The sequence below is a fragment of the Ovis aries genome, chromosome 21, assembly GCF_016772045.2.
Source record: "Ovis aries strain OAR_USU_Benz2616 breed Rambouillet chromosome 21, ARS-UI_Ramb_v3.0, whole genome shotgun sequence".
Taxonomy (NCBI): domain Eukaryota; kingdom Metazoa; phylum Chordata; class Mammalia; order Artiodactyla; family Bovidae; genus Ovis; species Ovis aries.
In genome coordinates this window covers 26699319-26722804 of record NC_056074.1, presented here as the reverse complement: position 1 = coordinate 26722804, position 23486 = coordinate 26699319, and the positions used below count along the sequence as shown (strand labels likewise).

The following is a 23486-nucleotide window of genomic DNA, read 5'->3' as shown; positions in this document are numbered from 1 at the left end:
TATTAGGCAGATTTCAGTGTTAAACCTGTACTCCCGGCTCTTAGAACTACATTTCCCATAAAGGTGGACTACATTTCCCATGAGGTCCCGGAGGAGCACGTAGAAAACGCAAAGTGACAGCTTCCTGTCTCGCGGAAAGCTGCGTGGCCGACAACCGGAAGGTAAGTGTGCGGGTTTTGGGGGGTGAATTATTTTCTGGGTTCTACAAAGAGGAACGAACAGATGGGCAAACAGATGGACGTTTCTCTCATTTCCCCTATGCTCCTTTTTCTGTACCTTGATCTTTTCAAGAAAGCACTCTTTTGAGTATGGAAGTGGAACCTCACTAAAGACCCTGTGTTTTTGTGTCTGATGCTTCTTGGAGCAGTCGTCAGAAACGTGCAGCAGTTAGGAGCTTGCTTACTTCGATTTGTTGAGGGCCCTGGGACCGCGGAGTGTAGTCTCTTCTGCCTCAGAATTCGTTTGCTCATGAAACCAAATAGAAATGGAGATTCCGGTAGTATGTGGAGTGTGGAGGTGTGGCAATATTTTCCCCCAAAATTTGAAAATTGGTTTGATAATTTGGTGATCCCTTTCCTGGGCTTCCCTTGTGGTTCAGCTATAAAGAATCCGCCCACAATGCGGGAGACCTGGGTTCGATTCCTGGGTTGGGAAGATCCCCTGGAGAAGAAAGGCTACCCACTCCAGTATTCTGGGCTGGAGAATTACATGGACCGTATAGTCCATGGGGTCGCAGTCAAACACGACTGAACGACTTTTACTTCACTTCCTGATATTACACGGCTGCTTGGGAACCACTGCACTTCACCCTGAGGAGCGGAAGTGGTGTTCTGGGGAAAACTATACTGAGTCAATTCTGTTTTGCCAAAAATGTCTTATTACCGGCTTAATACCTTTGGACTAGTTAATTGGTTTAATAAGGTAGGTAATATTGGGCTTTGAGAAATATATGAAGAAGCAAACCATTGGGAGTTTTTTTTTTTTTTTTTTTAACTGATTTGTATGTAAAAAAATACCATGTGGCTGTTAACTTTTAAAAGAGGTACAAACTACCTTGAATCCCACTACCTGGAGTTAGGTGTGTTTATTTTTCCTTGTGCTTTGTGTGTGCAGCAAGACAGTGCGCGCAGCCTATTTGTTTGATCTAGTTTTCATTTTTCTATTAGCTTCCCATATATTTCCAATGACTAACTTCTAATTACTTCACTATTGTTGGACAGTTGGCAGTTTTTGCTTATTTGCAGTGAATGTTATATGTATCTTTGAGCCACTGATTATTTTTCTCCCTGATGAATGCTTAACAATGGAACTGGGTGAATGAATGATGTAACTGAAATATTACAGAGAAAATATATTTTAGCAGATAGTAATGGTCAAGTGAAAGTGAAGTCGCTCAGTCGTGTCCGACTCTTTGCAACCCCATGGGGTGTAACCTACCAGGCTCCTCTGTCCGTGGGATTCTCCAGGCAAGAGTACTGCAGTGGGGTGCCATTTCCTTCTCCAGGAGATCTTCCCAACCCAGGGATCGAACCCGGGTCTCCTGCATTGTGGGCAGATGCCTTACCATCTGGGCCACTGGGGAAGATTTTTGTTACATGGCTGTTTTTCCCTTGAACAAGCAAGCTATTTCTGCTGTCACTCTTCTGGCTTAAATGCTAAATCTGACAGCCTCCAGGTTTTAGGTATTATTGGACCAGAAATCAAGAACAAACAGATCTAAGTTCAGATGAGCTCAGTTAGTGATTTGACCCTAACAGGCCAGATTCATTTTGGTTATTGTCTACATCTGGCTCCAGCTGCTAGTAGTTTGAAGCTCTGTTGCAATGTGGCAATAGCCTTCAAATGACAGACATGATTTCTAAGAAAATCTCAGAGGCAAATTATGAAAAGTATGGCATTCCAGAAGTAAACGGAGGACAACATATCATTGAAATAATTCTGAAACAAAACTTGGGTTAGAACCTTGCATGTGGTATCGTGCTATTATTAAGCATCTATTAAAAAACATTTAACATGGCTAGTGGAATTACTGTATTCCTTTAGTAACAAAGGTTATCTTGCTGTTCCTTCATGTAGGATTGTGTATAAAGGGCAGGTTTTTGTTCATTCCCTTTGGCTCTCATTTAGGTGCGGAGAGTATGATGGAGAGTATAATTGGAAGCAGAATCATAACCTAGGTTTGAGATTGCCTTTGGAAAATATTTAAGAGAAAATAAGGTCAAGTTCACAAATTTCCAAAACTGTTTAATAGGTAAGCTTACTGCTTAGCAACTTTAAAAACACACTGATAAAAACAGCAACTCACATTGGCCAAAGGTAACAAGTTCATGAAACAAGTGCTGGCTTTGCTCACTAAGACAAAACAGAAAGCCTAGGTCTGTTTTTCTGGCATGATTCCTCTTGCAGTTGCTAGATTTGATGGTCATTTGGAAGTTAAGTGGTAGATACCAATGTGACATATACCTAGAAAAGACCAGTGATGGGTGAAGTCCTTACTCTATGTTCCATGGTATTTTGAGTTAGTTGTTTCTATTTAAATAAAGGAGAGGTACTAAGAACCAGGTTATGCAAACAATCCTGTGAAAAGAGAGACAAGTTCAAAAAAAAAAAAAAAAACTTAAGAAGGAGAAAGAGGGAAGGAAGTAAGTTTCTTGGGCATCACACCATTTGCAAGGTCACAACGAACACCCCAGCGAAGGGCAGATCGTTTCTTCTCAGTTGGCACTAGGTAATTGTTTGGAACATATATATGCTGAGGCTTGGACTGGGCTTCTGCACGACAAAGCATCTGCTCTCGAATACCCCAGCGTAATTCCTTCCTATGATCTTCACCAGGTAACCGCATGGAGTCCCAGTCTCGTTTATATTCAAAATAGCGGGCTACCCGGTCTACCTTGCCCCGGTTTCGGCTCAACTGGTCCAGCCTTGGGAGGATAAAGGACTTGGGCCGGCTGGCAACAATCAGGTCTTGTTCATAAGCTGGAGGGCCCATTTCTTCTCTTCGTAGATAGCAAATGAGCTGATCTTGAGAAATTCCTTGGTAGTCACGTGGTAGACTAAATTTTTGTGAAATATCAACTGGAGATTCCCTGTCTTCCTGGAAGTGCAGATTCATCAGCCTTTGTCTTAAGTCCCAGACATCCATGTCACTTTCTGTACCAGACTCTGATTCACTAATCATCGACTCATCCGTCACTAATACTTCCCCACCTGGCTTTCGACGCAGCACCTTTCTCTTCATAACTGGTTTTCGGAGTCTTTGGGAGGTCTCTGAGACTGCTTCTGAAGGGGCATTGCTTTCTGTATGTGGGTAATGCAGTTGTGCAGGAAAAGCAGGTTGCTTTCCTGAGGTTACTGAGGCTTTACTGTAGGGATCATACAGGAGGGACTGGGCTTCTCTTCTTACATCTCCCTCACCGTGGCCTGCACAGATGTGAGGGAAAGCTTTAGCGGCTACTAACATTCGTTCTTCTGGATCCATATCAGCCCATTTTTGTCCATCAGGTCCCACAAGTGCCTCCACTGCTTCCCCTACACTGAAGGACCTTCTGTAAGAGAAAATCACCAATTAGTTTCCTGACAATAAACTCCCACCTCAAAAACCATTCCCTTCCTATGTACTATTTTATAGCAGTGAAACAGAACAGTCATAAGTACAACAGTTAAATGTATGGCCAAATACAGATTAGTACAGGCAGTAAGGGAGCACTTTGGAGGGGCATTAACTCAGTTCAGTTCAGTCGCTCAGCTGTGTCCGACTCTGCGACCCCACGGACAGCAGCATGCCAGGCTTCCCTATCCATCACCAATTCCTGGAGCTTGCTCACTCAGGTCCATCGAGTCAGTGATGCCTCCAACCATCTCATCCTCTGTTGTCCCTTCTCCTCCTGCCTTCAATCTTTACCAGCATCAGGGTCTTTTCCAATGAGTCAATTCTTCCCATCAGGTGGCCAAAGTATTGGGAGTTTCAGCTTCAGCATCAATCCTTCCAATGAATATTAAGGACCAGTTCCCTTTAGGATTAACTAGTTTGATCTTGCAGTCCAGTGGACTCTCAAGAGTCTTTTCCACCACCACAGTTCAAAAGCATCAATTCTTCGGTGCTCAGCTTTCTTTAGAGTCCAACTCTCACATCCATACATGACTACTGGAAAAACCACAGCTTTTACTAGACAGACCTCTGTTGGCAAAGTAATGTCTCTGCTTTTTAATATGCTGTCTAGGTTGGTCATAGCTTTTCTTCCAAGGAGCAAGTGTCTTTTAATTTCTTGGCTGCAGTCACCATCTGCAGTGATTTTGCAGGTATTAACTCAACTCAGGGTTTATTACCCACTTTCATTTCCAGGCTCTTCTTAATCATTCCCAATTTAACTGCCTGGAAGTCTTGCCACCTTTAGTAGCTCCTAGGATAGGTGGGTTCTGGCATAACAAAAGCTCAAAAGATTAATGAAATGGGGCATAATGGTTCATGTACATTATCTAACTTGTACTTAAGAGGGACACTTTATGTACCCAGCACTATTTCTCTGTCCTTGGGATTCTCCGGGCAAGAATACTGGAGTGGGTTACCATTTCCTTCTCCAGGGGATCTTCCCAACCCAGGGAATGAACCTGGGTCTCTCACATTGGAGGCAGACGCTTTAACCTCTGAGCCACCAGGGAAGCCTTTTGTGCTTTACATTTATTAATTCATGTTAATCCTCACAGCTGTGGGATAAGTACTCTTCAGTTCAGTTGCTCAGTCATGTCCAACTCTTTGTGCCACAGCACGCCAGGCCTCCCTGTCCATCACCAACTCCCAGAGTTCACCCAAACCCATGTCCATCAAGTTGGTGATGCCATCCAGCCATCTCATCCTCTGTCATCCCCTTCTCCTCCTGCCCCCAGTCCCTCCCAGCATCAGAGTCTTTTCTAATGAGTCAACTCTTCGCATGAGGTGGTCAAAGTCCTGGAGTTTCAGCTTTAGCATCATTCCTTCCAAAGAAATCCCAGGGCTGATCTTCAGAATGGACTGGTTGGATCTCCTTGCAGTCCAAGGGACTCTCAAGAGTCTTCTCCAACACCACAGTTCAAAAGCATCAATTCTTTGGCGTTCAGCTTTCTTCACAGACCAACTCTCACATCCATACATGACCACTGGAAAAACCATAGCCTTGACTAGACGGACCTTTGTTGGCAAAGTAATATCTCTGCTTTTGAATATACTATCTAGGTTGGTCATAACTTTCCTTCCAAGGAGTAAGCGTCTTTTAATTTCATGGCTGTAGTCACCATCTACAGTGATTTGGGAGCCCCAAAAAACAAAGTCTGACACTGTTTCCATGGTTTCTCCATCTATTTCCCATGAACTGATGGGACCAGATGCCATGACCTTCATTTTCTGAATGTTGAGCTTGAAGCCAACTTTTTCACTCTCCTCTTTCACTTTCATCAACAGGCTTTTTAGTTCCTCTTCACTTTTTGCCATAAGGATGGTGTCATCTGCATATCTGAGGTTATTGATATTTCTCCTGGCAATCTTGATTCCAGCTTGTGCTTCTTCCAGCCCAGCGTTTCTCATGATGTACTCTGCATAGAAGTTAAATAAGCTGGGTGACAATATACAGCCTTGACGTACTCCTTTTCCTATTTGGAACCAGTCTGTTGTTCCATGTCCAGTTCTAACTGTTGTTTCCTGACCTGCATACAGATTTCTCAAGAGGCAGGTCAGGTGGTCTGGTATGCCCATCTTTTCAGAATTTTCCACAGTTTATTGTGATCCACACAGTCAAAGGCTCCTTTTCACAGATGAGTAGCCTAAGGCATGGACAGATTAAATTGCCCAAGGTTACAGTGCTAATAAGTGGTTGAGCTGGAATTCTAACTCAGGCGGTCTGGGTTGAGAGTCCATGCTTTTAATTTTCTTAAGCTGAAAAACTAATACATGTAGTTTAAAGCAAGGACTCCCCACCCCCCAACCCAAAGCAAGTTTCACTGTCAAAGGCAGCTGATCATTTCTCCAGTAATTTTCCATATTGACATGCACATTTTTATACCATAAAGGTTTTGAATCGACAGTCTTAGTGGTCCAGCTTTGTCAGTGTCAGAAGTAACAGACTGACTTCATTGTTTAAAGGTACATGGAATTCCAAGGTATGGACGCACCATAATTTATTCAACCTGTTCCTGAGTGATTTACTTTAGTGATTTTATTTTTGTTCTTAAAAATGAGTCTTATAACAAATGTCTTGTAAGTTTTACATACTTGTTTAAGATACGTGTACATTCAATTTCTAGAAATGTCATAGGTGGGTCAAAGGCATGTGTGCACTCAGTTCTGATAGCTGTTGCCTGATTCCCTCTAAAGAAGTACTGAGTGTGTGTGTATTCCAAAGCTTATTTCTCGTTCCTCTCCTCTCTTCCAGGTGGCATCCTATCAAACACTCTCCTCTTTGCAGTCAGTTTGGTACAGAAAACAGTCCTCCTATATACTGGCATTTATTTACATTGAGTAAATTTTAGCATCTTTTCATACATTTATAAGATTTTTTTTCCCTCTGTATGAAATATGCATGTTTCCGTTTACCTCTCAGGTTGTTGGGTTTTTTAATTGATCTTTATAGTAAAGCTGATTATATATGAAATACATACCATCATTACATTTTTCTTCCTAGTTTGTTGTTTAACTTCTGACTTTTTGCTGTTAGAAACATATTCTTAGGTGGTTGCATTTTTTGGGTTTCTGCAGTGCCTCACTTATGCCTTTCCTACTTCAAGATTATAAGAAGGTTATGTCATGTTTTCCCCTAATACTTTTATAGTTTCATTTTTTACATTTATATTTGTAATCTATCATAGATATAGAAACTCAAAGAGCAAACAACTAAATTGAGTTGCCTAGACTTAAAGTAACCATCAGTCAAAGACTGTCTAGTACTGTCCCAGTTTACAGATGTAGTACAGTTGTCCTCAGGTTATTGCAATACATCAAGAATTTCAACACTGATAGCTAAATTATCCAGATTGACTTTATTTTCCAGCATGACAATTTTAACTACTAGAGGTACAGAAATCTCTTATCAGAACATGCATTAAATTTGACTTAAAAAGATCTTAATGCTTAATTACCTTCTTTGTGCCATCAGAGCTGCTTAAAGGGGTAAAATCTTGATTCCAGATTCTACTTCCAATATGAAGTACAATCACTGACAAGTTTCTTCCACTGGGCCAGCTTCTATTGCACCACCTTTAAGACAGAACTGTTTTAGATGATAGAACACACCACCAACCACAAGCACTAATTTTATCTGCAATATTAGAAAGCAACAGGAACTTGGAGTAGACATAAATACTCCATATAAAAAGGTTTTATGATTGGAAGATAGCACAAATATAATGAGAAGTCAAAAGGAAATGTTTTAGGGGAAAAATATCAATAGCATCAGTCCTCCACCATCTCAGCTCATGAAGAATAGAGAAATGAAATCTACATTTCCCCTAAATTCTCACTACTTAAATCTTAACAATGCTAGCTGGATTTTTTTGTTTTTGATGCTACCTTCCTTTTCCACTGTGAATTGGCCAGACATGATGGAAAAGAATAATATCTAGATGATTGACCCATAGTAATGAAGCTAATGCTTGTATCCCTAGGCAGAATCAAACGTCTATATATCCTTTAGGCCTCAAATTAAATCTTAGATACTGTTTGAACATAATGGAATGATACCGACATCACCAAGGCAATCAGCACTGAAATTTTCTCTCTTTACTCTTTTCAGATAGGGTGGATCTCTCTGTATTTATTCCTGAAGTTGTCGTATCATGGCTGAAAATGACGCAGACAGAATCCAGACTGAGAAACTCCTACAAAGAGTACAGGAACTGGAGCAGGAGGTAAAACGACTTAAAAAAGAACAGGCCAATAACAAGGATGCAAACATCAGAGAGAATTCTTCAGGAGCTGGGGGAAAAGCTAAGCGTGCCTTTGATTTCAGTGCTCATGGTCAAAGACATGTAGCTCTAAAGATCGCCTATCTGGGCTGGGGATATCAGGGCTTTGCCAGTCAGGAAAACACAAGCAATACAATTGAAGAGAAACTGTTTGAGGCTCTAACCAAGACTCGACTGGTAGAAAACAGGCAGACATCCAACTATCACCGGTGTGGGCGAACAGACAAAGGAGTCAGTGCCTTTGGACAGGTAAGGCCATTGTACTCTTTGCAAAGCAAGCGACAGTAATATATTCTAGGTGTACATACTGAGGATTCAGATCATTTGTATCTCTAAATATCTTTCTCTTAATTCCACAGGTGATTTCTCTTGACCTACGTTCTCACTTTCCAAAGGGCAGGGATTCTGAGGATTTTAATTTAAAAGACGAAGTCAATGATGTGGCTACAGAGATCCGTTATACCCACATTCTCAATCGGGTACTCCCTCCAGACATCCGTGTGCTGGCCTGGGCGCCCGTAGAAACTAGCTTCAGTGCTAGGTTCAGCTGTCTGGAGCGGACCTACCGCTATTTCTTCCCTTGTGCTAACTTAGACATTGTAACCATGAACTATGCAGCCCAGAAGTATGTTGGCACACATGATTTTAGGAACTTATGTAAAATGGATGTAGCCAATGGGGTGACTAATTTTCAGAGGACTATCTTGTCTGCTCAAGTACAGCGAGTGGGCCAGAACCTGGCCGAGGAGGGATGGCAAGAACCCTTTCAGTTATGCCAGTTTGAAGTGACTGGCCAGGCGTTCCTTTATCATCAAGTCCGCTGTATGATGGCTATTCTTTTTCTAATTGGCCAAGGAATGGAGAAGCCAGAGGTTATTGATGAGCTGCTGAACATAGAGAAAAATCCCCAGAAGCCTCAATATAGGTAAGTTAAAAACACAAAACCCAGGTTGCCCCCCCCAAAAAAAACAGCTATTGCCTGTAGATATATTAGGATATATTTTAAAATATTCTTCCTCTCCCCACCATTGTCTAAAAAACTAAATTTCTGATTCTCCCTTCATGAGGCTTTTACTCTGACTTGTAGAATGTTGTAAACATGTAACAGTGGTTATCTTTTAATTTTCTTCTGTCATTGTTCTGTCCCTTTAGTAAGTAACAGGGGTCTGGACCAGGCTCCTTAAATAGTTTTACAGCATTATGGTGGGGCCAAGTCAACTCACTTCTAGGTGACTTGTTACAATTGAAATTTAATGTAGATCAAGCCTAACTAAGTGATCCATGGTTTGCTGCGTTTTTCTTTAAAGTTCAACATGAGGGATGGTGTCATATTTTCTCAACTATTAGATACTCAATATTGACAAAATTTTCCCCCTCCTAACCCAGCTAATCCTGTTTTTTAAGAACTGTTGGATGGCTGCTGTGTATTCTCATACTATTTCTTCTCTAGTATGGCTGTGGAATTTCCTTTAGTCTTGTATGACTGTAAGTTTGAAAATATTAAGTGGATCTATGACCGGGAAGTTCAGGAATTCAATGTTACCCACCTTCAGCAACTATGGGCTAATCATGCTGTGAAAACGCAGATGCTGTATAGTATGCTACAAGGACTGGACTCTGTTGCACTACCCTGTGGAACAGGTATGATGGGAACCAAAGTTATACAGGCTTGTGGGGGAGGGAGATTCACACAGAGCTTGGATGTGACTCTGCTGTGGTAAAGTAAGTACCCATTGTACTGCTTGACTGTATATATTACAGGACCAAAGATGGATGGGATGATAGAGTGGAGAAATGTTAAGCCCTCTGTCACAAAGCAGACCAGTGCCTTTGTAGAAGGAGTGAAAATGCGCACTTATAAGCCACTAATGGATCGTCCTAAATGCCAAGGATTAGAATCCCGGATCCAGCATTTTGTACGCAGGGGACGCATTGAACACCCACATTTGTTCCATGAGGAAGAAACAAAAGCCAAAAGGGACTGTAGTGACACACTAGAGGAAGAAAATACTGTTTTTGAGAAACCAACAAAGAGAATTTGTGTTGATACAGAACTTAAAAGCATCATTTAAACCACAGAAAACTCACCAAGATCTAGGAGGCAATAAAACACCATTAGGCTAAAGAAGTCTCTTGAACAAGAAAAAGTTTAAACATTCCTTCATTCCTGTACAGAAGAACTAGAGGTAGGAGAAGCAAGAAGAAATTTTTAAATGGACATACATTGACATACACCTGGAAACCTGTGCCTTGTGTTCAAAGTCATTAAAACCAGAACCCACAAGTATCTGATCTGTTGTGTGGTTCTTTTTAAAAGCAAATGATACTACTCATCTGAGTTCTCATAAAGAGCTTTGCCCAAGTGTCAAAACTTAAAAACACAAAACTTAGTTATATATTTGATAAACTGGTTTAGTGAAAATGATCTAAGTAGATAAAACACAGCATCTTTTACGAAGCTTATCAATCTATTAATAGTGCTATGTGAGCCACAAATGGTCTTTCTCCTTTAATTTTGAGGTAAAGATCCTTCTGTTTTTAGCGTAATCATGGAGTGTAGCAAGATATTCCCACTTAAACATATAAGAACAAACCAAAGCATTTTATTTTTTTCAACTTTCTACCTTATTTCAATGTACTTTCACTGGCGTTAGTTTTCAAGTAAAAAAAAAAAAAAAACCTAGGAAAAGAACAGAGTTTAGGGAACCAAAAAAAAAAATCAACTCTAAAAAATGATACATGACACAAAAAGCAACTAACTAAAAAGCCATGCTTAGGAGAGTCTATCGGAGAAGGCAATGGCGCCCCACTCCAGTACTCTTGCCTGGAAAATCCCATGGACGGAGGAGCCGGGAAGGCTGCAGTGCATGGGTCGCTGAGGGTCGGGCACGACTGAGCGAGTTCACTTTCACTTTTCACCTTCCTGCATTGGAGAAGGAAATGGCAACCCACTCCAGTGTTCTTGCCTGGAGAACCCCAGGGACGGGGGAGCCTGGTGGGCTGCCGTCTATGGGGTCACACAGTCGGACACGACTGAAATGACAGCAGCAGCGGCAGCTTAACGGGAGAGTCTATAGTAGAAGCAAGAGAGGATCAGGGTCTTTGATCTTAAGTGAAATCCTTTCAAAGTTAACAAGATGTATTATCAAATCTAGAAGAATAAGGATTTAGTGACATTATTTTTGGTAGTTGCCATAGAAAAACTCAGGACAATCATCACAGATGAAGCAAATCAGAAGTCCCCAAATGTAACTTTGCAGAATTATCTGTATTGTATAATACAATGTACAAACTCCAAAGTCTGACCCATGGTAAGGACTAAATGAATGTGAGAAGTAAAGTAGGGCTTAGCTTTTACTTTGGAAAACAATTATTTCAATAGGTTGTGAAGTTTAAACAAGATTTTATATACATATCATGTAAGTATATGTTACATATATAAATAAAATGGTGCTTTGCAAGAACTATTATACCATCCATTTCAGTGTTCATGCAATACAAAACTACCTACTGAAGAGATAAACACAGAACAGGAAAGTAGGGACAGAAATGTAACAGGACGCGCTGAGTGGATTTCCAACACTAAAGCCCAAAGTGATTTTTTTTTTTAATGGCATGTGTGCTATACTATGATTAGCATGTTTTCTTTGCAGTTAAATTATTGCACACTTTTTCTTGAGTGTATGAAGATAGGTGTTTGCAAATAATTATATAATTTAGCAAGATCTGTAAGTAGCTGTCAGTTTTTCTCTTTCTTTTTTAATATAAAGAACTGATAATCCTTTCTCTTTACCTATAGGGAAACTTTCACACAGAAGCTAGAACAGCTTATATTTTGTAGATAAATACAGATATTATCTGTACCAAAATACCCAGCAGTATCTTGTCAAAATTTGAAGCAATTAAGTGTTCAGTTGAGTTAGTTACAAATGAAAGGATTTCAAGGGTTTTAAATTGGAAGAGGGGCTGGGTCACTAGTTAAGATTCTAAACTTTGCTGAGCTAGAACAAATTCCTTTACTTCTTGGAAGGGTTGCAAGTAGCTTCAAGTGCAGCAATATTAGAACAAAAGAAAACAAAATACCCTAAAAAAAGATAACCATAATCCAAAGAAACAACAGACTAGTGGAAATTCTGTTAACAGGTTCAAAATCACTAATTCGCATTCCTCTTAGAAAGCTATTAAAAGGTACAAACACCAGCAGAATAGACAAAAGACAGATGATTTATCAAAGAAATCATGACTAATAAACATAAAAGTTCCATATCATTAATAATGCAAATAAAAACATCAAGCTATCCTTTTAGATTGGTAAGATTTTTTAATGCAGGGCAGAGTGTGGAGAAATACCTACTCTTAACACTCTGTACTGTTGAGAGGGGAGGGGGAACCGACAGTTTTTATAGAGGGCGCTCTGGCATCATGAATCAGAATTTATTTTTAATTGTTTTACAATGCTGTATTGGTTTCTGCCATGCTGTATTGGAATCAGCCATAAGTATGTATCCCCTCCCTGTTTAGCCTCCCTCCCACCCTGAATGAGAATTTAAACTGTACCATTATTTCTAAGCCACAATCCATTTCCAAGAAATTATCTAAGGAGATAAACTGGACAAGATACAAACATATATGTGTGCAAGTAACCACTACCGTACTATTTTCTGATGAAGAAATTAGAAAAACAAATGTCCATCCATTAGGGGACAGGTTAAATAATATGGCATAGTAGAGGTGTTGGAGAAGACTCTTGAGAGTCCCTTGGACTGCAAGGAGATCCAACCAGTCCATTCTGAAGGAGATCAGCCCTGGGATTTCTTTGGAGGGAATGATGCTAAAGCTGAAACTCCAGTACTTTGGCCACCTCATGAGAAGAGTTGACTCATTGGAAAAGACTGATGCTGGGAGGGACTGGGGGCAGGAGGAGAAGGGGACGACAGAGGATGAGATGGCTGGATGGCATCACTGACTCGATGAACGTGAGTCTGAGTGAACTCTGGGAGTTGGTGATGGACAGGGAGGCCTGGCGTGTTGCGTGCGATTCATGGGGTCGCAAAGAGTCGGACACGACTGAGCGACTGAACTGAACTGAGAGCCACAGCAAGAAATATGCCCCATTGAAAATGATAATGCATGTCTACATTCGATATGGATCAAATATCTTATTCCTAAACTACTAGGGACTGAGGCATGATCTGCTTTTTAAATGAAAATGCTTTGTTATATTCAAAATAAGTACATTTTACAGTCATGTAAATATCTGAAATAAACCCAAATATGAACACTGATTTTTTATCTGTGGCTGATAGAATCTCGAGTATTTTCTTCCTTTTTTAGTATGTATTTAACAGTGCTGGGATTCCTAAAAATAATGAGACTGTATAACTTTTATAACCAGGAAAAAAAAGTTTTTTTGTTTCATTCTGGGGCAGGACTATAGGGTTCTTCAATTCTACACGCTATCCTAACTCACTAGGCAAAGAGTTTCTCGCACTGTAACATACAGAATTTGACAAAGGTGAAACCAACTAGAAGGGGAGAAGAGATTTCTCCCTTCACAATGACAACAGTCTGCACCAGCTGGCCCGGGGCGTGGTCATCGTCTCGCATGCTCGCGGCCAGCCTCCGGGGAAGCGGACTCCTCCGCGGGCACGGGTCCCGCCGCCCAGAAGCCCGGTCACCTCGCAGAGACGAGTGGACGACCACTGGGCTCCTCGCCGCTGCAGCCGCCGGCGGGCAGTGGACCGGCAGTGGGAGCATAACGTGACCTCGGGGTTCGGGCGCGCCGGGGGCACGCACAGCGCGGCTCACACGTGCCTCCGGAGGCCCCACACCTCGGCTCTGCACCGAGCGCCCGGGGGACCGGCAACCACGGGAGGGAGACTCCAATTCCTCGCTACTCAGGGCCCCATCTCTATAGCCGTGGGCGGGCGGGAGGCCCGTGTACCACCTCTCTCCTCCTTTACCCGCTTACCAGCCCAGCCGACGTCCGTCGGCCGCACCGAGTCCTGCGGCGCAGCTATGGCACCACCGCAAGTTTCAGTTAGCTTCCCGCAGCTCGCGCAGGCGTACGGACCACAAACGCGTCCAAGCTGCCGTTAACCGCCCGGCCGCCCAGGTTTAAACCCGAGGAGCGAACGGCCCCTAAGCCCCGCCCACCACCTTCTTATTGGCCCAGAGAGTGAACGTCTTCCAAGTCTACATCCCGATTGGTGCATATTTTCTCTTGGCCCTCCCCATGGGCGGGAGGAGCCCTGGGACTTGCGGCTTGGATTCGGCGAGGTCCACACGCCGCCAAGCTCGAGCACGTAACCCGGAAGCAACGCGGCGTCGCCTGGAGGTGGCTCGAAGGGGAGGGGCGGGCTTCTGAGGCTCGGTAAACTCTCGAGGTTACGTAACAGCGAGATAGCTGGATTTGGGGAGGGGCGGGCTTCTGAGGCTCGGTTAACTCTCGAGGTTACGTAACAGCGAGATAGCTGGATTTGGGGAGGGGCATTCTAAACGTTCCGTCTACCTTCGGGAAATCAATCTCTTCCTTCTTTTGGAGCCCTCTCCCCCGATTCCGCCTCTTCCACCGCCCCGTCCTCCCCACCCCACGCGGCTCCGCAGCAGTCTCCCTGGAGTCTGATGAGCGCAGTTTCTGTATAAAGACTCGTATAAAGTGCAGTCCTTTCCCTAGCTTCCTAGGCTCTCCGATTTGACTCATTGCGTGTCTCCAGCGCTCGCCAACGTGACTCTCAGACTGATTCCGCCACTCCGACTTCCTTGCTAGAAGCCCTCGCTTAAGCTTAAATGCTCCCTTCCACTCCCTTCCCGTAATCTTAACCCTTAAGTGCTGTTTCGTTTACATACCTGGGAAAAAATGTTCTAGGGCTTTGGGAATTCTTGAGGGTGAAGCCTAGAAGAGAAAAAGGGTAGAGGTCTTCACAGCTCAAGGTCCTAGTCATCTCCCTGCAACCTATGTAAAGCAACTTGTCCTTTCCCATCCTGAGTCTATACCCCACCTCATGCAAATAGGAAGGTGACAGATTTAATTAACACGATTTGTTAAATTCAGGATTGAGTGAGAGGGAGAAAATGATCTTTAACCTTTTCCTCCAAACTTCAGTTATCCCTTACTCTTAACCACCTTTTTCCTAGGGCCTGTGCACTTTGGATTTGTTGAGGAAAAAGGAATAAACAGAGAAGATGACAGAAGTCGTTTTGCAAAGGTTTGAATGACCCTACCCCTAGATCTCCAGTGTCTTAACAAGCCTTTAGTGCACATTCTTTTCTCATGAACAAATATCCCATGTTGCGGTTTGGTCATCTCATCCCTGTATGTCTTTTTCATTGACATTGAATCTCTACTTTGTCTTAGAAGAGTGGACAGAATCATTTTTCTTAACTATTGCTTTGCTCATTCAACAAACTCCTTACACACATCCCTTATTAATTTCTTGTCCTTTCTGTTAGAATTTTAGCTTTGAAACCCTTTAATAACTTGAAGCATCTATCTCCTGTCATATTTCAGGTGGAACCTTGTGTTCTAAGTCCTTATTTTTTGATGGACCACTTCATTTTCTAGCTTTGTCTAGATCTGATTTGATAATCCCCATGATTCCTTGAAATCCATAACCCAGGTCAAGAAAACTTAACCATGGTTATCTAAACTACAGTAAATGGAAAAAAATCCTATTCTTGCAAAGCAAACTGCATCTTCAAAAAAAATGTAGTGAGGAAAATTTCAAACATATGGAAAAAATGAAGCTGCATGAACTCAATGCCCAGCTCCAGCAATTACCTTCTGGCCAATCTCTTTACGTATGGATGTGAGAGTTGGACCATAAAGAAGGCCGAGCGCTGAAGAATTGATGCTTTTGAACTGTGGTGTTGGAGAAGACTCTTGAGAGTCCATTGGACTGCAAAGAGATCAAACCAGTCAATCCTAAAGGAAATCAGTTCTGAATATTCATTGGAAGAACTGATGCTGAAGCTGAAGCTCCAGTACTTTGGCTACCTGATGCGAAGAGCCGACTCATTAGCAAAGACCCTGATGCTGAGAAAGATTGAAGGCAGGAGGAGAAGGGGATGACTGAGGATGAGATGGTTGAATGGCCTCATGACTCAATGGACATGAGTTTGAGCAAGCTCCTGGAAATGGTGAAGGACAGGGAAGTCTGGCGTGCTGCAGTCCATAGGTTCACAAAGAGTTGGATACAACTGAGAGACTGAATAGCAATCTCTACTTCTATATCACTATCCACATAACTCCTGTATTTATCTGAAGCAAATATCAAGCATCAAAAATCTATAAATATATCAATATGATTTCTAAAAACATAAAGGACTTTTAAAAAGCATAACCACCATCTTATCACATTTAAATATTTAATGTATTTTCTTATTTACTTGTCACATAGTTTGTTTTTTTTTCCTTTACTGTGCTTGTTTAACCTAGGATCCTATCCAGTTCACACTTTGTGATCGGTTGATAGGTCTTTCAAGCTTCTCTTATTCTACGGGTTTCACCTCCATATTTCTCCCTTGCATTTCGTTTGAAGGAGCCCGGTTGTTGGTCCTGTGGTGTTTCCCTTAATCTGAATTTTGCTGATTGCATCTGAGTGATATAGATTAACATAGCTTCCTTACCTTTTGGTAGTAATGCAGCCCTTTTCCAGATGCTTTCCCTGATTCAACCTAACTGGTTTAATTAACCCATCTGTGTCTTTGTACATTCAAATATTGCTTTCAACTAGTTATATACTCATGCTTAAGTTAATCACTCCTTTGTGATATCTTTGCTTACCTCAGCCCTTTGTTGACATATTCAAACTCCTTCAACTGTAGCCCTCTCTTACTTCTTACTTGCATGTGTGTGGATAATAGTGTAAGGAATAAGTGAGAATGAGATCTTCCAGGAGAGAATATAGAGTGAATTAGAAGGCAGCTGCTCTCTTCTTGAAAGTCTCATCTGCTGAACTCTGCCCTATCCTGCTTCTGCTCCTGCTGCTTTCCTGCCTTTCAACTTTGCTGGTCCCTAAAGAGTAGTTCTTTCCCCCCTGCCTCCCTTAAAGAGCTTAGTTTTGTTGCTTCCTCTATTCATTTTATGTGAGATAATTTCAAAAATCTATAATTTCAATCCTTCCTCTCTCCTGAGTTTCTAAAATGTATCTTATCTGCATACTCTGATTTCTACATGGATATCTTTTCATCTTTCCAAATGCAACATATCTGAAATACTACTCATCTTTCCCCTCTGGATTCACCTGTGTGATTTCCAAGGATGAATGGTATTATCATTTCCCTGTGTTTTCACTCCTGAAGGGATGATCATTTTTCATTCTTTCTCATCCCCATGTATCTCATACATACTAAGTTCTGTCATTTTGTTCCCTTGTAAAGTCTCATCTCTTCCTTACATTTCCTTTTTCCTACTAATCACTAGTTCAGCCCTAATTATTTTGTTCTTGGATTCTTTAATAGAATTTAATAATACTGACACATTTAGTAATACAGACACATTTAGTAATACTGCAGGATATGGCATAGAAGCTAAGACTGTAGGCTGTGGGGTCATGTTATCTGGGCTCAAATTCTGACTCCTCCACTCCCTGGATTTATGACCTGGGCAGGTTATGTAGGTTCTGTTTTCTCATTTTAAAAATGGAAATGATAATTCAACTTCCTTCATATCGTTTTTGTGAGCATTAAATGAGAAAAGCTAGCATAGTGTCTATGAAATAATAGCTCAGTTCAGTTCAGTTCAGTTCATTCGCTCAGTCGTGTCCGACTCTTTGCGACCCCATGGATCGCAGCATGCCAGGCCTCCCTGTCCATCACCAACTCCCGGAGTTCACTCAGACTCACGTCCATCAAGTCAGTGATGCCATTCAGCCATCTCATCCTCGGTTGTCCCCTTCTCCTCCTGTCCCCAGTCCCTCCCAGCATCAGAGTCTTTTCCAATGAGTCAACTCTTTGCATGAGGTGGCCAAAGTACTGGAGTTTCAGCTTTAGCATCATTCCCTCCAAAGAAATCCCAGGGCTGATCTCCTTCAGAATGGACTGGTTGGATCTCCTTGCAGTCCAAGGGACTCTCAAGAGTCTTTTCCAACACCACAGTTCAAAAGCATCAATTCTTCGGCGTTCATCTTTCTTTGTAGTCCAACTATCATATCCATACACGATCACTGGAAAAACCATAGCCTTCACTAGACGGACCTTTGTTGGCAAAGTAACGTCTCTGCTTTTGAATATGCTGTCTAGGTTGGTCATAACTTTCCTTCCAAGGAGTAAGCGTCTTTTAATTTCATGGCTGCAGTTACCATCTGCAGTGATTTTGGAGCCCCCAAAAACAAAGTCTGACACTGTTTCCATGGTTTCCCCATTTATTTCCCATGAACTGATGGGAATAATAGCTCATGGTATTATAAATATTGTATAGTATTCTTTACTCTATAAAATTCTTTGTTATTCTTATTAGAAAAATAGCTCTTTGCCTTCCCTTTTATTCTCTTGGCTCAGTCCATCCTATACGTCATTGCCATATGAGTCTTTCTAAAACGTTAATCAAGTTATTCTGCTTAAGCACCTGCAGTGGTCTCTGTCAGAGTAAATTCAGCCTTCCTGGGACTCTGCACCATCTTGAGCCATCATGCCTTTTTAGCCTCATTTCCCAGGTCCTAGGATTTCCTTACCTTATCCAAATTATCCTCTTCTCTCAAATCCTATACCTCTTGAATGTTCATCTCCAATTTATCCCTTCCACTAAGCCAGCCCTGATTACTTTCAGCCTTTGGAATCTGACCCTTTTTGAAATTCATATAGCACTTACCTTTATTTCTTATTTAACATCTAAAATACCTAGACTGAGACTGTTAATATTCTATTTAGTTTAATCTTATCTTTTCATCCCAAGGTGCTCATTCCATTCCAGTCTTACTTTTTGATACTTCATAATAGGAGCCCTTCACCAGTATAATCACTGAACATTCACATATCCGCAGTGAAGGATGCTGATGATATGCATGATACCATCATCCATACATATGTATGACAAGGATGTACATTTCTCCTAGTGCTTATACAGGGCCTTCTCTACTCACCTGTCTTTCTCTCCTTTATTTATTTATTTTTTTGTAGCAGTCACAAAGGCAGTGGTTGCAAAGGAAAGAGCAAAGAGTCAGGAATCAGGAGACCAGAGTTCTGTTCGCAGTAAGTTGCTATCATAATTTGGACAAGTTTCTTTTTGTTTGTTTTCTCAGTTATTAAGTGGAGTTACATTAGATATTATGTTAATTGCTTTCAGTTCTAAAATCCTTTCATTTTAAATCTACTTACAGGGCCAGCTCAAGTATAGTATTCCCAATCATTCTTATTTACATCCTAAGCCCTGATACTCATACCTTGCTTTTTATTCTTATTACTTTTCCAAGTATGTATTTCTTATCCTCCCAAGAAGATTTAGCTCTTTAAGGGTAGTATATGCATACATGTCTCATATTTGGTATTATTTACCACAACTATCAAAGCTATGTGTATAATGAAATTAAGTATGGTTGAATTAAATTATTGTGGGGATGGGAAGAATCTTCCACCAGCAAAGGAGACTCTTCAGAATTTAGAGGCTCCATATCCCTACATTTATCATTCCAACTTATAGTGTCCTATTCTTTTCTAATTGTAGATACACAGTATGAGGTTCTGTGTTTGGTTTTCAGCAATTTCAGCCCTTAGCTCCAGGAGGAGCTAAAGGTCTGCATGGACACATGTAGAAGCTTCCAGTCATTTATGTGGTCCTTGAGCTGGAAATTTCAAATCCCTGAAGTCATCCTTTTACCACATGGTCTGACCTGGGGAGTAACTAAGTATAAAGATATAGTCATCTGATTCTTGTTTCTTGTAAGTGGCTGATTAGAAGTATTCAGTGGAGATACATTGCTTATCTCTATTTCCAGATCTTGGTGTGGTCTGTCATTGCTCTCTATACTACTAGAAATAGTCATTAGTATCTTTAAATCAAATTAGAGAGCCAATTCAGAAAACCCCAGAACTGATTCAGAAAACTCATCTTTAAAGCTCTGTTCCTCTAGAACCATTCTTGGGCTTTCCTGGTAGCTCAGCTGGTAAAGAATCTGCCTGCAGTGTGGGAGACCTGGGTTTGATTCCTGGATTGAAAACATCCCCTCGAGGAGGGCATGACAACCCACTCTAGTATTCTTGCCTGGAGAATCTCCAGAGACAGAGGAACCTGGCAGACTGCAGTCCATGCGATCACAAAGAGTGGTTCACGACTGAGCAACTAAGCAGAACCATTCTCAGTACCAAAATCTGTATTAAAGATACAGATTCAATAGGATTGATTGACTGATTGAATGGCTGATTGAATCGGTTAACGTGATTATGGACACCCAGAGGTCCCACAGTCAACTGTCTGCAAGCTGGAGGACCAGGAAAGTCTGGTATAATTAAGTCTGAGTCCAAAGGCCTGAGAACCAGGATTCTGGGTGCCTGTCCTGGCTCAAGCAGAGAGCACATTTGCCTTTCTTCCACATTTCTGTTCTGTTCAGTGGATTAGATGATGCCCACCCTCATTGGTGAAAGTGATCTTCTTTACCCAGTCTACTGACTCAAATGCTAATCTTTTCTGAAAACATCCTCACAAATGCACCCAGAAATAACATTTTATCAGCTAGCTGGACACCCCTTAGCCTAGTCAGATTGACACAGAAAACCATCATATCTTCCACATGCATCCCTCCCCCTGCTTTAATGTTACTTCTCAGTCTTATCTCCTGAGCTGCATAGTCACATAATTACTGCCTTTTTGCCATTTTTGGGTGAATGGCTCACTTAACTCTCAGATGTAATATGTGTAAGTTGAACCATCTCCCCTTTTCATGCCACGCTTCGAGGAGTCCTCAGTGAGTCGTGATACTTCTACCCAGTAGCGTATACCAAGTAGCATATACCAGTAGCATATACCAAGTACTTGGGCGTCTTTGATATTCATTCCTCTCTCCCTCCTAGTAGGTCAGTACATTTTCACTCAAAATGTATCTCAGATGCTTCCATTTTTCTGTCTTTACTATTAAAACTAATACTAAACACTGTACTCCATGCACCTCCTGATCGGTGTTTTCACTTCTTCTCTAAACTGTTCTCCCCACAGCAGTTAAAGGAAGTCACTCTCCCTTGTTTCTCATCTCATTAATCTGCAGCCCTCTTCTTCCTTGATTTCCTTGAATAAAACATACCCTTTTAACTTGACTTTGGATCTTTGCATATCCTTCCCATCCACTGAACAAATATTCCTTCTTCTTTCTCTCAATGGCACAATCTCCAGAGCTCTTCCCTGACTACCTAATCATTTTGTGTTTTACACCCAGGACCCTCTTCAGATTGTTAATAACACATATCAACCTTCATTCTTTTAGCTGATTACTTGCATGTACATTTCATGAGGAACCACTGGCTATGATATTTATCGTTGTCTGCTCAGCTCCTGGGACAGCTCCTCGTATCTAGAGGTGGGATCAGTGAATATTTGCTGAAGGAAAGAAAGCCTTGAGACAACGCCTCTGCTTCTCCTTGAAATGGACCCTCAAGAAGAGCAGCCTAATCCTGTGGCAATCACAACGCTGGCCAGCAGGGGGTGTTACCTGGGAGAGAAAGTGTTTCCGTGGGATCAGGACTGCTTTAGGGTCTCTCCACTCCGCTAGTGGAGGAGGCTTTCTGTTCCAGTTGTTAGCTTTCTTACTGAGGAATTTAATTCCATTCGGTTGTAATCACACTGTAAACTGCTTACCTTGAAAGTATGTGATTTGAGAGTGGATGTTATGTGTGAGGGGAATAGGCAAAAACATCAACTTCTTTTTACATTCCTAAAATTGTTAAAAATTATAACAGCCATCTATTATTTTATAACTAGAAAATTAAATAAAGTTAAAATATTAAAAAATAAGAAATATAATTTGGCTTGGAAATAAAAATGCTGCATGATTAATTTCTGTAATGGTTTTTACTGGTCCCAAGAGACCTGTCTTCAAGCATAAAATATTTCTTTGAGCAGAGTCAGACTGAATCAGACTGTTTTCTTTATTTGCTGTTTACTTGCTTTTCTTCCTAATCCTCTAAGAATTTCTTGTGCCATTATAGCTTCATTTTCTTTTGGTTTTGATTTGTCTAATTCTGACTTGTGTTCTGAAGGGCACTGCTCTTTCAAAATCAGGGCAGTTCTCCTTTTTTTTGAAATTTATTTTATTGAAATATAGTTGATTTATAGTGTGTTAATTTCTGTTCTACAGCAAAGTGATTCCATTATATGTATATATATATGTTCTTTTTCATTATGGTTTATCACAGGATTTTGAATATAGTTCCCTGTGTTATGCAGTAGGACCTTGTTATTTATCCATTCTATATATAATAGTTTGTATGTGCTAATCTCAAACTCCCAGTTCTTTTCTCCCCAGCCTCCCTCCCTCTTGGCAACTACAAGTCTCTCCTCTATGTCTATGAGTCTGTTTCTGTTTTATAGATATGTTCATTTGTGTCATATTTTAGATTCCGCATATGAGTGATATCACATGGTATTTGTCTGACTTTCTTCACTTAGTATGATCATCTCTCAGTCCATCCATGTTGCATTATTTCATTCTTTTTTGTATGGCTGAGGAGTACTCCATGCACTGCATGTATATACCACCTCTTCTTTACCCATTTGTGTGTGTGTGTGCGCGTGTGTGTGTATATACCGCAGACTTCTTTGTCCATCCCCCTATCAATGGACATTTAGGTTGCTTCTGTGTCTTGGCTACTGTGAATAGTGCTGCTATGAATGCCGAGGTTCATGTCTCTTTCTGAATGACAGTTTTGTCCAGGTATATGTTGAGGAATGTGATTGTGGGATCATATGGCAGTTCTATTTTTCGTTTTTTGAGGAACTTCCATACTGTTTTCTGTAGTGGCTCAGCACAGTTCTTTATCTTCCCTCCAGGGAGGGAGACTAGACGAAGATTCCATACTTTTCCTGAACTAGTATGATCTTGCAGTATTCTGGGAACAATATTTGTGCAAAAAGACCATCATCCTGCCAGGGTTTTCTATTCAGTGGTTCATCATGGACAGACATGGCCAGACATAGCACCTGTCCTGCCTGACAGCAGAGGCTGTGGATGGGAACCTCCTGTGCCTGGAGGTGGGGAGGAGGAGGAAAGGATTAGAGGCACTGTGGCACAGCAGATACGCACAGTGGGCGATTCCCTAAGGCTGCATTGTTCAGTGTCCTTTCCAAAGAATTCAGAAAGGGACTGGGTTCCAAAGTGGGCTGGCTCCTTCCTAGGGCAGAGGAGATGTAAATTTGAAGCTCTTAATAATGGCCGGAGAGAGCTCCTCTTTTCTCTCTCTGGCCAGAGAAAAGAAAAACGTATATTCATGGAAGGGGCAGAAAAGATGGGGGTATTTGGTGTGTTTATATTAAAATTTGTTCCTGTGTCTTTCCTTGTATGCCATGAGACACCAGAGTATCCTTAGAAGAAATTCCCCTTTTTATTTAAGCTACTTTGATTCCTATTACG

General features: G+C 41.4%; 2 protein-coding genes and 1 long non-coding RNA gene across 17 annotated transcripts; 2 read left to right on the top strand and 1 right to left on the bottom strand.

Annotated features, from left to right (window-relative positions):
• The first annotated feature begins 110 nt into the window (after positions 1 to 110).
• Positions 111 to 10219, top strand: PUS3 (pseudouridine synthase 3). Of its 11 annotated transcripts, none has more exons than XM_060403996.1 (7): positions 111 to 161; positions 2128 to 2251; positions 6043 to 6132; positions 7761 to 8181; positions 8292 to 8857; positions 9383 to 9573; positions 9694 to 10219. In XM_060403996.1, the coding sequence occupies exons 4-7, from the start codon at positions 7804 to 7806 to the stop codon at positions 10002 to 10004; spliced, it is 1446 nt and encodes a 481-aa protein (XP_060259979.1). In that variant the 5' UTR covers positions 111 to 161; positions 2128 to 2251; positions 6043 to 6132; positions 7761 to 7803; the 3' UTR covers positions 10005 to 10219. The 11 variants fall into 11 exon arrangements, with proteins under 11 accessions (XP_060259979.1, XP_042094304.1, XP_042094303.1 ...); XM_042238370.1 differs by adding an exon at positions 6405 to 6490 and having other exon boundaries at positions 111 to 2251; positions 6043 to 6115; XM_042238369.1 differs by adding an exon at positions 6405 to 6445 and having other exon boundaries at positions 111 to 2251.
• On the bottom strand, positions 2224 to 14068 carry HYLS1 (HYLS1 centriolar and ciliogenesis associated). 2 transcript variants are annotated; one of them, XM_004019524.5, is made up of 3 exons: positions 13904 to 14068; positions 7108 to 7225; positions 2224 to 3548 (listed from the first exon to the last, which is right to left on the bottom strand). In XM_004019524.5, the coding sequence occupies exons 2-3, from the start codon at positions 7119 to 7121 to the stop codon at positions 2618 to 2620; spliced, it is 945 nt and encodes a 314-aa protein (XP_004019573.1). In that variant the 5' UTR covers positions 7122 to 7225; positions 13904 to 14068; the 3' UTR covers positions 2224 to 2617. The 2 variants fall into 2 exon arrangements, with proteins under 2 accessions (XP_004019573.1, XP_042094312.1); XM_042238378.1 differs by having other exon boundaries at positions 2224 to 3545.
• Positions 14069 to 14185: 117 nt separating this feature from the next.
• Positions 14186 to 21980, top strand: LOC105604048 (uncharacterized). Of its 4 annotated transcripts, none has more exons than XR_003586426.3 (4): positions 14186 to 14305; positions 15070 to 15140; positions 19051 to 19122; positions 21410 to 21980. It is a non-coding gene; the product is annotated as an uncharacterized LOC105604048 (long non-coding RNA). The 4 variants fall into 4 exon arrangements; XR_001023444.5 differs by having other exon boundaries at positions 21345 to 21980; XR_009597824.1 differs by having other exon boundaries at positions 14245 to 14372; positions 21345 to 21980.
• The last annotated feature ends 1506 nt before the right edge of the window (positions 21981 to 23486 follow it).